General features: G+C 44.4%; 2 protein-coding genes across 4 annotated transcripts in view; both read right to left on the bottom strand.

The window, feature by feature from the left end:
* Window positions 1-672: 672 nt before the first annotated feature.
* LOC134457544 (GTPase IMAP family member 8-like) lies at window positions 673-6,850 on the bottom strand. 3 transcript variants are annotated; one of them, XM_063209552.1, is made up of 5 exons: window positions 5,926-5,991; window positions 5,446-5,553; window positions 4,539-5,138; window positions 1,718-2,325; window positions 673-1,456 (listed from the first exon to the last, which is right to left on the bottom strand). In XM_063209552.1, the coding sequence occupies exons 1-5, from the start codon at window positions 5,966-5,968 to the stop codon at window positions 1,442-1,444; spliced, it is 1,374 nt and encodes a 457-aa protein (XP_063065622.1). In that variant the 5' UTR covers window positions 5,969-5,991; the 3' UTR covers window positions 673-1,441. The 3 variants fall into 3 exon arrangements, with proteins under 3 accessions (XP_063065622.1, XP_063065623.1, XP_063065621.1); XM_063209553.1 differs by lacking the exon at window positions 5,926-5,991 and adding an exon at window positions 6,812-6,850 and having other exon boundaries at window positions 673-2,325; XM_063209551.1 differs by having other exon boundaries at window positions 673-2,325.
* Window positions 6,851-8,852: 2,002 nt separating this feature from the next.
* Window positions 8,853-14,837, bottom strand: part of emp3b (epithelial membrane protein 3b (MAM blood group)) — a 9,288-nt gene continuing 3,303 nt past the window's right edge. The window contains exons 4-5 of the mRNA XM_063207928.1: window positions 13,801-13,941; window positions 8,853-10,371 (exon numbers count right to left, since the gene is read on the bottom strand). Coding sequence (XP_063063998.1) covers window positions 10,196-10,371; window positions 13,801-13,941 — 317 coding nt within the window. The 3' untranslated portion in view covers window positions 8,853-10,195. The remainder of the gene's footprint in view (window positions 10,372-13,800; window positions 13,942-14,837) is intronic.

Raw genomic sequence — 14,837 nt, 5'->3', positions numbered from 1 at the left:
ATTCTTTTAATCAGTTCTACTTGCAAACCACTTTTCTGATGTAATCTCGACAAAAGTAATTTACAGCAATCTAGGAAACTGCAACAGCCAGCCTTTAATTGATGTATCCATCATGAAAAATGTACTGATGCACAGATGCATGTTGGCTCATGGAATACACAAGCACACAGTCAATGAATATTTCTTAGAAATGTCACCAGTGACCAGTCCAAAGACAAAAACGCCACAGAGACAGAAACATCATAGAGACCAGCATGATGAGGAATGTAAAACAAGAGTCCATGGTATTAAAACATGTCCCATTGAACAGTCTTGATGGTTCTTGTCTCAAACATCCTGTCTTCTTTATTCAGTTGTAGAGAGGACCACAAGGGGAATTTCTAAATGTCCTCAATTGGATAAGGAGTTGATATACTAGGTATGCCACGAAAGAGTAATAAAACTGGTCATGGAATTCCAGGAATATCATGGAAATTCAATAGTTTTTTTCCCAGTTATGGGAAAGTCATGGGATTTGAGCATGGTGCATGTGCAGTCAGGGAATATCAAGGAATTTTAACAGAGTAGTGCTTTTGTTTTGTCTAAAATACTTCCTGTAACATGAAAGAATATGAGGATGTCAAGAAACTTCTCAATTCAGGCAATCATGCCTGGCAAAATGTAGAAGCGAGTTGACTGTCTGCCACTGAATGGCAAATTAGAAAGACTGGCTGTTACAAATTGATTACCACAGAGCTAAATGTCCTCTTCTTACCAATATTTTGGACATTTAGTTTTACGAGAGGTCGTGAAAATTCTATTTTATTGGAAAAGTCATGGAATTTTACATCTGATATGGAGTGGGAACCCTGTAATAAGTAGAGTACCTTGATGATGGGCCGCTAACAGCTTTGGCTGGGCCCAGGACAATGTCATCCGAAAGGGACCCCCACACAATACATACAATGTAATGAGGACCCATTGTCTGGCCCCTCGTCTCCCTGGGCCTGGCCGGGACAACTGAACCCTTTGTCCGCCCTGTCAGCTTCTAGTGCAGGGGTTCCCAACATTTTCCAACTGGTGGCCCACTTGAAATGTTCCCAAATGTTTGGGGCCCACCAAATAAACAATACAAATGAAATGATGAATAGTCTGCAGCAACAAATACCTGTTTAATTTCAGATATATCGAAAATAATTTCAGGGCCCACTTGGAATACCTTCGCTGGCCACCCGTGGGCCTCGACCCACAGTTTGAGAATCAGCGGGCTAGTGCAAACGGACCCCCACAGAAGTACTCATAAGCAATAACGGCATTGTGCTTTCCAAGAACCATCCTTTGCAATATGTAGGGATGGACTTCATAGTGATACCAGACATGTACAAGTAAAAAACCCACACTTTTCCAGGGACTGAGTTTGGCAGTTGAAGATGGATGTTCTATTTTGTTTCCTGAGAAACAATTAATGAATCACAAACTGTGGAAGAGATGGGAGAAAAAAGGTATACATGGAAATATTATCAAAAAAAAAATGTCAGATCAAAAACATGGACTATGTAGATGTTAATATTAAAACCATTGGTTATTTCACAGACAGAAGTAAAATAGTCAGTCATTAATGTGTCTTTAAAAAATATATACCAAAATGTATCCATACAACATTTTCGATTTTTTTATTCAACAAATTAAATCAAAATGTTGTTGATAACACTAGCTTTGTGGAGGTTGATTTTCGCACCGGTTGTTTCTTTAAGGTTTCATAAAAGGAGCCTCCGTTTCCTGCCACCATCTCTTCGATCTTCTCCAGCAGCTCTGTCACCTGGCCACCACCACTCTTCTCATTGTCCACAACATGGTACCTGTTGCCACATTTCTCTACAAGCCACCGCACAGACTCTCCTCCGCTCTCAATGTACTGCTCAATGCTAGGCACTCCCAGCCGGTCTCCTTTGGTGAACAGCACTAGAGTGTGGCTCCAGACTGTCTCTCCTAAAAGCTCCATGTGTTCCTGTGCAGTTCTTCTGCTGGCCTGGTTGAAAGAGTCATCCAGATCAATGACCAGGAGTAGAGCATGGGGTCCTGGAGGGCACAGAGACACACTGCGGATAATCTGCCATTTGTGGCGGATAGGGGTGTCGTCCAAACAGGCATCCTGCCACCATCCTGGTGCCTCCACTACAGTGAGGCGTTTGCCTGCTGTTTCTCCTTCTCTCTTCACGCACTCCGCTTTTCTAGCCGGAATGTCAAACTCCTGTCTGCCCAGGATGGTGTTTCCTGATGAACTCTTTCCAGCGTATTTGTGTCCCAGCAGTACAATCCTCATGGCTGAGATGTGTTCGACACCGCCTGGATGAAAGAATTGGTTTAGTCTTTGGTTTAAGAAGTCATTAATTTTCGCATCTGTAATTTCAGAATCACCTAGATACTAGCTACTCTGTCTGTGACTATGGTTACAAAGTTGATGTCACAGCCTCCATGCTATATTTAAAAAAAGCTGGTTGTTTCAGGTGAGCATATACAGTAGATGGCTCCTGTGATGGAGTGACCATCATTAGGGTTGTGGCTTGTGGGTGTGTTCTGACTGTCGTGCCAACGGGTCTAGCTCTTTGGTGTAGAGGTCAGAGCCCCAGTTTACTACCCCAGAAGGTCTGGGTTCCAGTCCCGGTAGGACAACTCTACTCCCCTTCACTACAAATGGTGTCAGAGGTGGAATGGCTACCCTGAGGCCATCGGAAGCGTACCCATTGTGTGTGGGCCATAATTCCATGTGAGGGACCCCCAGAATTGGTGACCCTGGTGCGAGGGACCCCAGTGATGGGTGAAGCATAGATGATGGGGCACGTTGGATGGGAGAAGCATGAAGGGCAGGTGTGTGAGGTACGTGAGTGTGTGAAGCGCACGGGTGCGCTTCCCGATGGGAAAGGCAGTGTGATGGAGTGACCATCACTAGGGTTGTGGGCAGGGCTTTGAAGCGTTATCCTTTTTCAAACGTTCCCTTCCGAACAGAAACGGAATTATAACGTTTCCGGTTATGAGTTCCACCAATAAATTGACGTTCCTGAACCGGTTAGAACAAAAAAATATTGTTCCCGGAACGGTTAATTTCGTTCCTGTCAGCTGATTATTCCCCATAGGTCTAACTGACGTTAGTTAACCAAGAAATACGGAAGTGGAAATGAGTCAGCCTACATTCCAAACTGTTTATTCAAGCGGATGAAAAGAATAGGCCTATCCTCCAGAATTTTGTCATTGAGGGACGACCTAAGCGGAGAAGTGGAGAATAAACCTCAATAATGAAAATGCGCGCTCCACGCTGACTTCGGTCACGGGGAGCGCTATGATGGACATTGTGAGTTTGTGCATATTTGAAGCGGCCATGGATGCCCAATAACGTAGAACATTCTCTGTGCGCTTTACACACGCTTCTCTGCAATGTCTTACAATGCTGCAATGGAAACTCTGCCATTTAGTATGACAGTGGTTTCTCTTGTTTAAGATGTGGAGTGGAGACTTTGTAATCCACCGCCGTCTGTCCATTCAGTCAGAGAATGTCTGATGTCACACAAGACGTGAACCTCAGCCGTCATGGTAACGTGCGCAGGAAAATAATTACTTTTTTTTTAGTTTGAGGAACGGTATTAACCGGTATTAACCGGTTACCATTACTTTTAAATACGTGTTCCTGTTCCAGAACATAAAAAATAATAAAGTTTCCGGTTTCGTTTCTGTTCCCTGTAAAATACAAAAAGTTCCCGGTTTTCGTTTTCGTTCCTTGAACCGGTTCAAAGCCCTGGTTGTGGGTGTGTTCTGAATGTCATGCCAACAAGCCTGGCTCTTTGGTGTAGCGGTCAGAGCCCCAGTTTACTACCCCAGAAGGTCTGGGTTCCAGTCCTGGCGGAGCAACTCTACTCCCCTTCACTACAGCTCCTTAAAACTCTCCTCTCAAATCACTTGTCACCTGGAAGATTAATAGGGGCATATCTCATCTCATGTATCTGATACCATCCTGCCTTGGGGTAGGGGTTCAGTACAATTAAAGGTGCACCATGTAATATTTTTAGCCGTTAATTTCCAGAATCCATGCTACACAATTTCAATGAGCAGCATAGTTGCAATACCTACTCTAGCCACAGTCTTACACAGTGCACCTTTAACCCATTGTGTCCTGGAGCGACATATATACACGCTGCATTCAAGTTCTTGAGATTTGAGATGTTTTATTAAAAATGTGGCTATGTTAGAGCTGAATGAACACTATACTAGTGCAAAATGAAGGTTCTAGAGTTTAAATGTAACCTATTTTATGTCTATATGTGCTTTGGAGGCTGAGATATTTAGGATTTAATAGGAAGAGGGCACCCTTTCCCAAAAAAGGGCTTAGGACATAATGGGTTAAAGCATCATTCTTTGATCCTGTGACACTAAGGACTTTCCTCATAGGAAAGGAATAGGAAATATGTATCTGTGTCCTGTCTCCATCCTCAACTGCCCCATCTCAATAAAGAGCTAAAAAGCCAAAAACAAATGCATATTATTATTAAAAATCAGTAATGTCTCACCTGGTGATGACCTGATGCTCTCTCTCTGCTCCTGCACCTTCATCTTCCTCTCCTCTACTCTTCTGTCTGTGTCCTCCTTCTTCTTCAACTGTTTCTTGAACTGAATTTGGTCAAATTCAACAAGATTGCCACCGTTTGCTGCCACCATCTCTTCGATCTTCTCCAGCAGCACTGTCACCTGGCCATCATCGCTCCTCTCGTTGTCCACAACATGGTACCTGTTCCCACATTTCTCTACAATCCACTGCAGAGACTCTCCAACACTTTCGATGTGCTGCCCAATGCTTTTGCCTTCCAGTTGATCCTCACAAGTAAACAGCACTATCGTGTGACTCCAGACCTTCTCACCCAGAAGCTCCAGGTGTTCCTGCACTGATCTACGTTCTGTCTCTCCAAATGTCTCTTCCACCCTGATGACCAGGAGTAGAGTGTGGGGTCCTGGAGGACACAGGGACACGCTGAGGACAATCTCTTGCTTGTCACATTCTGAGGTTTCCTCCACAGTGTCGTAACTCCAAAATCCTGGTGTCTCCACCACAGTGATGTGTCTGCCTGCTGTTTCTCCTTCTCTCTTCACGCAAGCAGCCACGGCTGTTCTTCCTAAAGTATTGAATAGGGGGGTGCAAACAAAAACGTCATGATAATGCATTTGTACACATTTACTGAAGTATGTATGTATATATAGTATATAGAATGAAGTATGAATATACTATATGTGCAATGTTGTGTGTAATGTCCTTGTGTCTTCTTCTGTATTTATGTATGTATGTATGCTACTTGACATCTTAATTTCCCTCGGGATTAGTAAATGACAACATGATACTCTACTCTACTCTAAGTAATTATTGCAATGCATTGTGATGGAATAGAATCGTGCCATGTGTATCGTCGTGATTCACATACCCACCTGTAGTATCAAACACCTGTCTGCCCAGGATGGTGTTTGCTGATGCGCTCTTCCCCGCACCTCTGCATCCCAGAAGAACAAGCCTCATGTCTGATATGTGTGTAGCACCTAAACACAATGATGAGGTGATTCTTTGAGACAAACACTCATGTGATAACGTAATACACATCTTTCTAATCACTTCAATGTGGGATTTCCATTTCTGTTGATGTTATAGAGAGACATGTTGGATGCTTTGTGAAATATTTTCCATTTTCATACTTTATATTCAAGGCCACTAGAAAAACAACATGATTGTATTTCATGAGAGAGAGAGAGAGAGAGAGAGAGAGAGAGAGAGAGAGAGAGAGAGAGAGAGAGAGAGTGAGTGTGTGTGTGAGAGAGAGAGAGCAAAGGAGAAACAGAACTAGAGAGAACAAATGGCAGAGAAATCTTGTCGTAAGGAAATGTGATATGCCTCGCCTGCAGTACAAGTCTCACCTGCTGTCATTCTGCAAGTCTCTCTCTGTTTAGTCTCCTCCATCTGTCTCTCTTCCCTTCTTTTCTTGTCTTCTTCCTCCCTCTTGTTTTTCAGTTGTCCATCTGTGTTAAACAGGCAGACGTTGAAGAGAGCATCACTTCAGCACATATCCAGCACATGCACATGCACATTAGTGGTGTCAACAATGATCGATTCGGCGATCCGAATCGATCCGGCAATTTTTTTAAGTTTCAATTACTTCCATGGATATTTCGGGAGCAAATGAATGTTAAATTAAATAAAAGCACTTCAAAACATTGCAAGACTGATACAGACTGATACAGAAAACAGCCAATAAATTGTTGCTCAGTATCTGACTACTTGTATTGCCTCATCATGACTGATTAAACATTTGCTTTGCTTCAATAGAAATGTAATGCATTGCAATGCATTGTAGAATTGAATCGGATCGGATCGGATTGCATAGAATCGAATCGAATCGAATCGAATCGAATCGAATCGCTACCTCCCGAATCGTGATCGAATCGGATCGTGAGGGCAGTGCCGATCCACACCACTAATGCACATCCAGCAACCTAAAAGTAAGATGACCTTAACAAGGGATTATTGGCTGAGAAATTGCACACTGGGTCCCAGGGGAAGACACTTATATGGCCCCCCATAGAGTCTGGCAAGGTCAGAAAAGGGACCACCAATAGGGGTTTTCCCTGAGCCCCAGGGCATATGCCCTGCCTGCTCACCCCTATAGCTTTCTCCCTGCGCTACAAATATGGGACATAGGCCTACTACTGTATTTAAAAACCTACTCTGAATGCCATGTTGACTTCTAAACATTACACCATGCAAGTTACACATGCAATTGAAGTATAACAGCGCAGTACCCACCTTCACTGGGTCAGAGTCAGTGTTCATGGTCAGTCTTTCATTGTCATTCTGCCCTCCTCTTGGAGAGAAAATCACAAATGCTCGCTTTTATGTAACCCAACACATCACAAGATCATACAGCACAGATCTCTCTTTATGTAAGCTAGTCCCCGCCTCACAAGCTTGAGGGCTAAGACAAGGATAGAAGTGCATGCAGTGCTCCACTCCTCTGTGCATGCCACTCTAGGTTAATTCCAGGCAGTCGGCGTCTCTCTAGTCATCATAGCTTCATGACGTTATGAGGTTAATGCACATAATGGCAAGGGTCGTTTAGGACAGTGGTTCCCAACCTATGGGTCGGGACCCAACCAGTGGGTGTGCAAAGATCCACAGGGGGTCGCGAAGCCCTCTTGATTTTAAGGGGTTTCATTTTAAATATCATATATAGCCCATGCTGAATAAATGACAATGCATTTAGCTAATATATGCATAGAAGCAACAAAATGTTAGTGCTATTAAACATTTATTCTGTATTTCACCGAAGAAGAATTGAGGAATGAAATGACAAAAATGAGTTTTCACAGGAAACAGAGGGTATCATGTGTCTCCCTCTCGTAAAATCATGGGTCTCTGAAGAAAAAGGTTGGGAACCACTGGTTTAGGATATGGGAAAAGAGGTCACTTGCGCTCTAGCCTTCTTGGTGCTCACAGTGCAGGACTGTAGAGACAATGTCGGACTGTAGACAGTTAGGCCATGTCCCTCCACCTCCACTTTGACTCTGAAGAAAACGCACTGTGTCGAATGTTATTCATGCTTGCCTCACAATAAAATGACTGAAAACATATCCTGTGTGCTCCGGTCACTTAGGATAGTTTGATATTCAGTGTACTACTGTAGTGGCAATTACAGTAAGAGAGCCATATACAAATTATACATAAAAATATACATGCAAATACTTTTAACATTTTTTTTGGGAGGGGGGGGGGTCTTTTTGACTTCATTGAGGACATGACAGTTAGACAGGAAGCAAATGGGGAGACAGGGAGGAGTTGACAAAGGCTCGATCCCAGGGCGCCGGCATAGCAGCTCAGTGCCCTACCGCTAGAGCAGGGGTCAGGAACCTTTTTGGTGGAGAGAGCCATAAACGCCAATTTAAAAAAAAAAAAAAAATGGGGTGGGTGGGTATTGATCACTGACTTTGTAATGCCTTTGTTTCCCAGTTTGGGAATTTGTTCATAAATAAAAAACAGTGAATCACAAAAAAAATCAATTAAAAAAAAAATCATGAGAGCCATACCATTTTAAAAACACTGAATACAATGAAAAGCATATATTTCAATTAAGCCCAACAATGTTAGAGTGTACAGTCAAGTTATTACTTTTATTAATAGCGGGTAGGCCTAGTCTAAGTATAGGGTTGTCAACTGTCAACTTCATCATGGCGAGGGTCTGGGAGTCCTCTCCCCGATGTCTTAGATGTAATTTCCTGCATTTTAACACATTTTAACCTCCCGTGTTCTGTTTCAACTCAATATGGAACCCGTACTTTTATTTATAAATAAAGGACTATTCCGTATTTCAAGGGACGGTTGGAAACCCAAAGTGAGTAAGAGCCATATACTGTTCCCAAAAGAGCCACATGGGGCTCTAGAGAAATAGGCCATAGGCTAGAGCAACAGTAGGGCCATAAAAAATCCTTTTGAATGTGATGCAATTTGTCCCAACTGATGTACATGAGTACTGTGACTAATGTCTTGAGTTAACTATCAACCTGTTTTTTCCCTTGCTGTTTTTTGTGTGTAGAAGTCTATTCTGTCTGTGACCCCCCCTGCAGTATCTCTGTGTGTGTCCACCCCTCTACAGAACCATTGAGTGTGCACGTGACGTCAATGACCAATATGGGTGAACTAAAAAATAAAAAGTTACCTTACAAAGTGCACAACTTTCTCGTACATTGAATTTGACCACAGGCCCCGGCTTGGGACCGAAGAGTTTCAGAAGTCATTTGAACATTTGGAAAAATGTTACCTATAAATCTTTTACATAAAAAGTAGCCTGAATGACATTTTCGATTGGTTGTTTTATTTAGGCAAAATACAACATTTCTGAAACAATCAAAAGGTTTTCTACAACGGTCAAGGAAGCAGCAGACTTAATTTGTATTCCGTCATGGACATTTAAATCACTGGTAGGGAACCATTTTCATCTAAAGGATGTTTATCAGCACCATTGGAGGGCAGGACCACATGACCACGCCCTTGCGAGAATCTACAAAAGTGATTCCGTAAGGATAAAAACAATTGATTTCGTAAGGATACAAAAAAAATATTTTTTATGTTAGTCTATGGCCCACACTGATAGGGCTTTCAGGCCGACCAGAACGGAGCCGGTGTCGGTGCCCGCACCAGTTACGTTCCGCACCAAAGTGCTTGTTTGCTAACCGCCGGTGTTCATACCGGGCTCTGAACTTCTTCCGCACGTGACTTTGTTACCCGGATGAACCTGCTGACGGCCACGCTGTCGTCACGGTTCGCAGAGAAAAACCTAGTATTTTGCGGTTCGCATTGCGAACCAACTTTCCGGTTCGCGAACGTCAATATCTGTGGCGTGAACACGACAGCCGGTGCACGATTAGGTGCGGGAACGGGCTCCAGCACGGTTCTCAGTCGGCCTGAACGCGCTATGAGAGTGAGAAGGTGGCCCCCAGGCCTCCAGTTGCCCATGCCCATCCCTGGGGAGCGTGTCTATGTTCCCACAGCCCATTGGTCCCATAGCCCATTGGTCCCACATCACTAGGATTTTTAACATTATTTTTTAGGCCTATTGGTTCTCTTAGTTTACTTGGAAATGTGGGAACATGGAGTTGTAGACCATAGGGCCTATATTTGAATAATTTCTTAAACATGGGAACATGGAGCAGCAGGAATAAGCTGGGACCATATGGGCTGTGGGACCCTTTGGGCCGTGGGACCAGTGGGCTGTGGGAACATAGAGCTGACCCCCATCCGGGATGTAAATGATTAACACTTGTCCTTTGGTATGTAGAAGAATAAAAAAGCATACAGTCATGGAGTATTTCTTAATTTCTAAAAAAAATTACTTTGTACTAGCATAGTCTTCTTTGCTGAGTCCAGAGACAAAAAAATACCATTCCAAAAAATACCACAAAAGACCAGCATTAAGATACGGAATAAAAAAATACTTTCAAAGTTCATAATGTCAGTAACTTTTCATTGAACCGCCTTGTGTGTGTGTGTGTGTGTATGTGTGTGTGTGTGCGCGTGCGTGTTGACCTTTGTGTGTGTGTGTGTGTGTGTGTGTGTGTGTGTGTGTGTGTGTGTGTGTGTGTGTGTGTGTGTGTGTTTGGGTGTGTGTGTTGACCTTTTATGTGTGTGTGTGTGTGTCTACTCTTTCTTGCGTAAGTGTATGTACACAATGCCGCTACACAGCAGCAGGGGCACACACACCCATGCCAGGATGAAGCAGTAGCCGAAGTGTCCCGCGCTCAACTCCCGCGCGTCCTGAAGGATCTCTTTGTTGTGCAGAGTATAGATGAGGGCCGCCGAGCCCGCTGTCAGACCTGAGGGCACGAATACGCACGCACACGCACACGCACACGCACACACACACACACACACACACACACACACACACACACACACACACACACACCGCTGTGAGACCTGAGGGCACGTAAGAAGAGAGTCACAAGAGCAGGGATACACACACACACACGCATGCACACACGCACACACACACACACTCTCTCTCTCTCTCTCTCTCTCTCTCTCTCTCTCTCTCTCTCTCTCTCTCTCTCTCTCTCTCTCTCTCACACACACACACACACACACACACACACACACACATACACACACACACACACACACACACACACACGCATGCACACACGCACACGCACACACTCTCTCTCTCTCTCTCTCTCTCTCTCTCTCTCTCTCTCTCTCTCTCTCTCTCTCTCTCTCTCTCACACACACACACACACACACACACACCCCTATCATGCTACATCCTGCCTGACTGGATCCTGCGTGTCGTCTAATAGCCAGCTGCACAGCTCCAGGAAATGCACCGTGACGACACCATGGCAGCAGATCAATATACATCCCCCTGCCCTTTTACTCTGCTCTCATGTCATTGATCATCATTTCTTTTATGAAAGGGACACTGTGCAGGAAATGGTCAACAAAGGTACTGCAACTATGCTGCTCATTGAAACTGGGCTGCCTATTGGCAAATTTGATCTTTACATGAAAGTTTACTGAGTAATAAACAAATATTTTCTAGTATGGTCCAAGTACAGTCGTTTTTGCAGCTAAAGATGGCTATTTTTGGAAATTCAAAATGGCGGACCATGGAGAAGATCCCCCTTTTCATGTATGAAAAGTGCAATTTTTCCAGTCATAAAGAATACTCAGAATTTGATGGTGGTGGAAAGTATTCATGAAAAATGTAACATTAGTGAATAGGCAGCATGAATTCTGGAAATAAACAACTAAAAATCTCACACAGTGTCCCTTTAAACATTAAAAAAGAAAAAGGAGGAAACACTCCAGTTTCAGTATTTTTTACTTTTCTTCAAGGCAGCAAAGGACTTACAGATGCATTTCCACCTACATGGTCTTTGTCAGGGTGCCTTTTATTAAACATCTTTGCCCAAAAGCATGAATAAGAAGTTGTTGTCTCAATTGTAATTATATTTAATTCAGAAAATTGTAAATGGTAAATTGATTGCATTTATAAAGCACCTTTCCCTTTCCTTTGAGCCCTCAAAGCGGTTTTACATTGTATGGCTCACATTCACCCAATCACACTCACATTCACACACACCAGTGGCCGTGGCTGCCATGCAGGGTACCACCCTGCTACCAGGAGCAATTTGGGGTTACGCTGCATCTTGCTCAGGGACACATCCATGGGGTCAGGCAGAGCTGGGGCTCGAGCCTAAAGCCTTCTGGTTACCGAACAGGCTCCTTTACCACCGGAGCCACCCGCCCCCCAAAATAAGCCATCATGCGCCATCATGCGCCGCCATGGGCAGTTTGACAGCGGGGAAACCATTTCTCCAGGGCTGCCGCTAGGTATAGCCAGAGTGCTTAGGGCCTCAACCACTTTGCCCCCCAAATTGTTTTTATTGCCGCATTGTTATTATTATTTAATTATGACTCCCTGCAGGACATTTACACCACACGCCTCACCCGGAAAGCACTGATGATCATCAAAGACACAAGCCACCCTGCACACAAACTGTTCAGCCTCCTGCCCTCTGGAAAGAGGTACAGGCGCCTCCGTTCCCGTACCACCAGGCTGGCGAGCAGCACAATGCACCAAGCAATCAAGATACTGAACACTCAACCCACTCTCCCTGACAACCCGCCCCCCCTCATCCCCACCACCATATCTGCGACTGAACATTCCACCTGCACTACTATATTTGTGACTGAACTTTCAACCTGCACTAACTCAAAACATGCACACACACACACACACACACACACACACACACACACACACACACACACAGACACAGACACACACACACACACACACACACACACACACACACACACACACACACACACACACACACACACACACACACACACACACACACACACACACAAGCACACTGCACTTTCTGCACTAAACCCAAACATACACACACACACACACACACACACACACACACACACACACACACACACACACACACACACACACACACACACACACACACACACACACACACACACACACACAAGCACACTGCACTTTCTGCACTAAACCCAAACATACACACACTGACACACAACTCACACACACACACACACACACACACACACACACATAGTCACACACACACACATACACACACACACAGTCACACACATACACACACACACACACACACACACACACACACACACACACACACACTCACACACACACACACACACACACACACACACACACACACACACACACACACACACACACACATACACACACACACACTCAGACACACACACAGACGCACACCGCACCTTCTACCTGCACTAAACACACACACACAGAAACACACACAGACACACACACACACACACACACACACACACACACACACACACACACACACACACACACACACACACACACACACACACACTGCTGCTGGTGTACTTGATAGACCTATTCACACTCACATTCACACACCAGTGGCCGTGGCTGCCATGCAGGGTACCACCATGCCACCAGGAGTAATTTGGGGTTAAGTATCTTGACTTGACTTGATGAGGGGGGCCTCCTGACCAGTTATGCTCACGGCCTCCAAACCTTAGCAGTGGCCCTAGTTTTCTCCACATATAGGCGAGGTAAGAAGCCGGAGGAAAAGACGGAAGGAACCACATTGATTGGCAGCCTGGGTGAGTGAGTGGGTGAGTCACTGTGGTGATGTGGTGATGTAGAGAGTGAGTCAGTCAGCCAGGCCCTCAGGGGGGGAGGAAGTCATAGCTCACCAGCAGGGCTGAGCTAGGTCCACAAACCGGCCCTGGCATTTTTTGGCATAAACCAGCCCCTCACCCAGCCCCTCACCTAGCCAGGCTGTGCCCTCCTGGTGAAGCAACACTTTCAGCGTTGCAACTAGTTAGGTCAAGAGCAAGTAGGCCTACTTTCTGAGTTCCCGCAAATACGGGAACTCCTCCCACTTTTGTCGATAAGCAAACAACCATAAGCAAACCAAGGGAGGCAGGTCAACCATGCCGTTTGGGAAACGTTAATAGTTATGCTCTTGGTCAGACCAAGTCTCGAAGAGATTTGAACGTCTATGATAATCAGGCTACCCCTCACCCACACTCCCATACTAACTATGATGGGTTAAGTCCACTGTATATTCAGAATGCACCAATGGGTCGGCCAAAGCATTGGCCCTGAAGACAGTCGGCCCACTGGGAAAATTCCCTGTATGTCAGATGACCAGTCCAGGCCTGCTTACCAGAGAAGACTTGGCAGAGGCCTGTGATGTAGAATAGCCCCCCTTTAGACATGGTGAAGAGCTGCCCCAAGAAGATGAGGAAGGACACGGACGAGAAGACCACAGACAACACCATTAGCACTTGGACAGCCTGCAGCCAATCTGGAGAGAGAGAGAGAGAGAGAGAGAGAGAGAGAGAGAGAGAGAGAGAGAGAGAGAGAGAGAGAGAGAGAGAGAGAGAGAGAGAGAGAGAGAGAAATAGAATAAATTAGTTGGGATCTGCTTTAGGGCTAATGGAAGTCTGTGTGAAGTCTGTGATTAAAAATGACCAAAGATCAAGATAAATCAAGCATAACATAAGTTTACAATTTCTGTGTTGTTATAAAAGCTTCCAGTCGCAGGGTAGATTCTGACTTAAACTAGGAATATAAGACGTGGACAAAGTCGCTATAAACATTGCTTTTACCCGTAACTCTGTTTTATGTAACTCACATTTAAGGCTGGGTTCAAAAGATCGAATCGCGATCCAATATCGATTCACATTCGAAAAGGGCAATATCGATTCACAACTTTGTGGATCGATCTTTTGAAGATCATTATAGGCGCTATTTTCTCAACCACATCCTGTAGCTCTCTTCCACATTTTCCCACTTATTTCTCACATACCAAGGTATTTCATGTTTGTGTGGGCACCAAAGGCTGAGATATTTAAGTTTTTATAACTGGTCTTAGAATTCTAGGCATAAATAAGCCCAGCAATACAAAAGATCGATATCAAATCGAATCGAATCGGATCGTGGATCGAACCGGATCATAGCTTTCTGGATCGGAATCGAATCGATCCAGGAAATTTGGATCGAGTCCCAGCCCTCCTCACATTATACACTAAGCAACTTTTTTACACAACTGTCATTAGACCCTTCCCCCAATGCTTAATTTTAATTCTTTATTCTGAATTTTACTGATTTTGGTGAATCAGTTCTCTTTTAAACCAATGCATGTGATGCAACACATGTCATTGCCTTTGTAAAAGTGCATATACCACTACAGGAATAAAA

This window comes from Engraulis encrasicolus, chromosome 10, assembly GCF_034702125.1.
Source record: "Engraulis encrasicolus isolate BLACKSEA-1 chromosome 10, IST_EnEncr_1.0, whole genome shotgun sequence".
Classification (NCBI taxonomy): Eukaryota; Metazoa; Chordata; class Actinopteri; order Clupeiformes; family Engraulidae; genus Engraulis; species Engraulis encrasicolus.
This window is presented reverse-complemented; position numbering and strand designations above follow the sequence as displayed.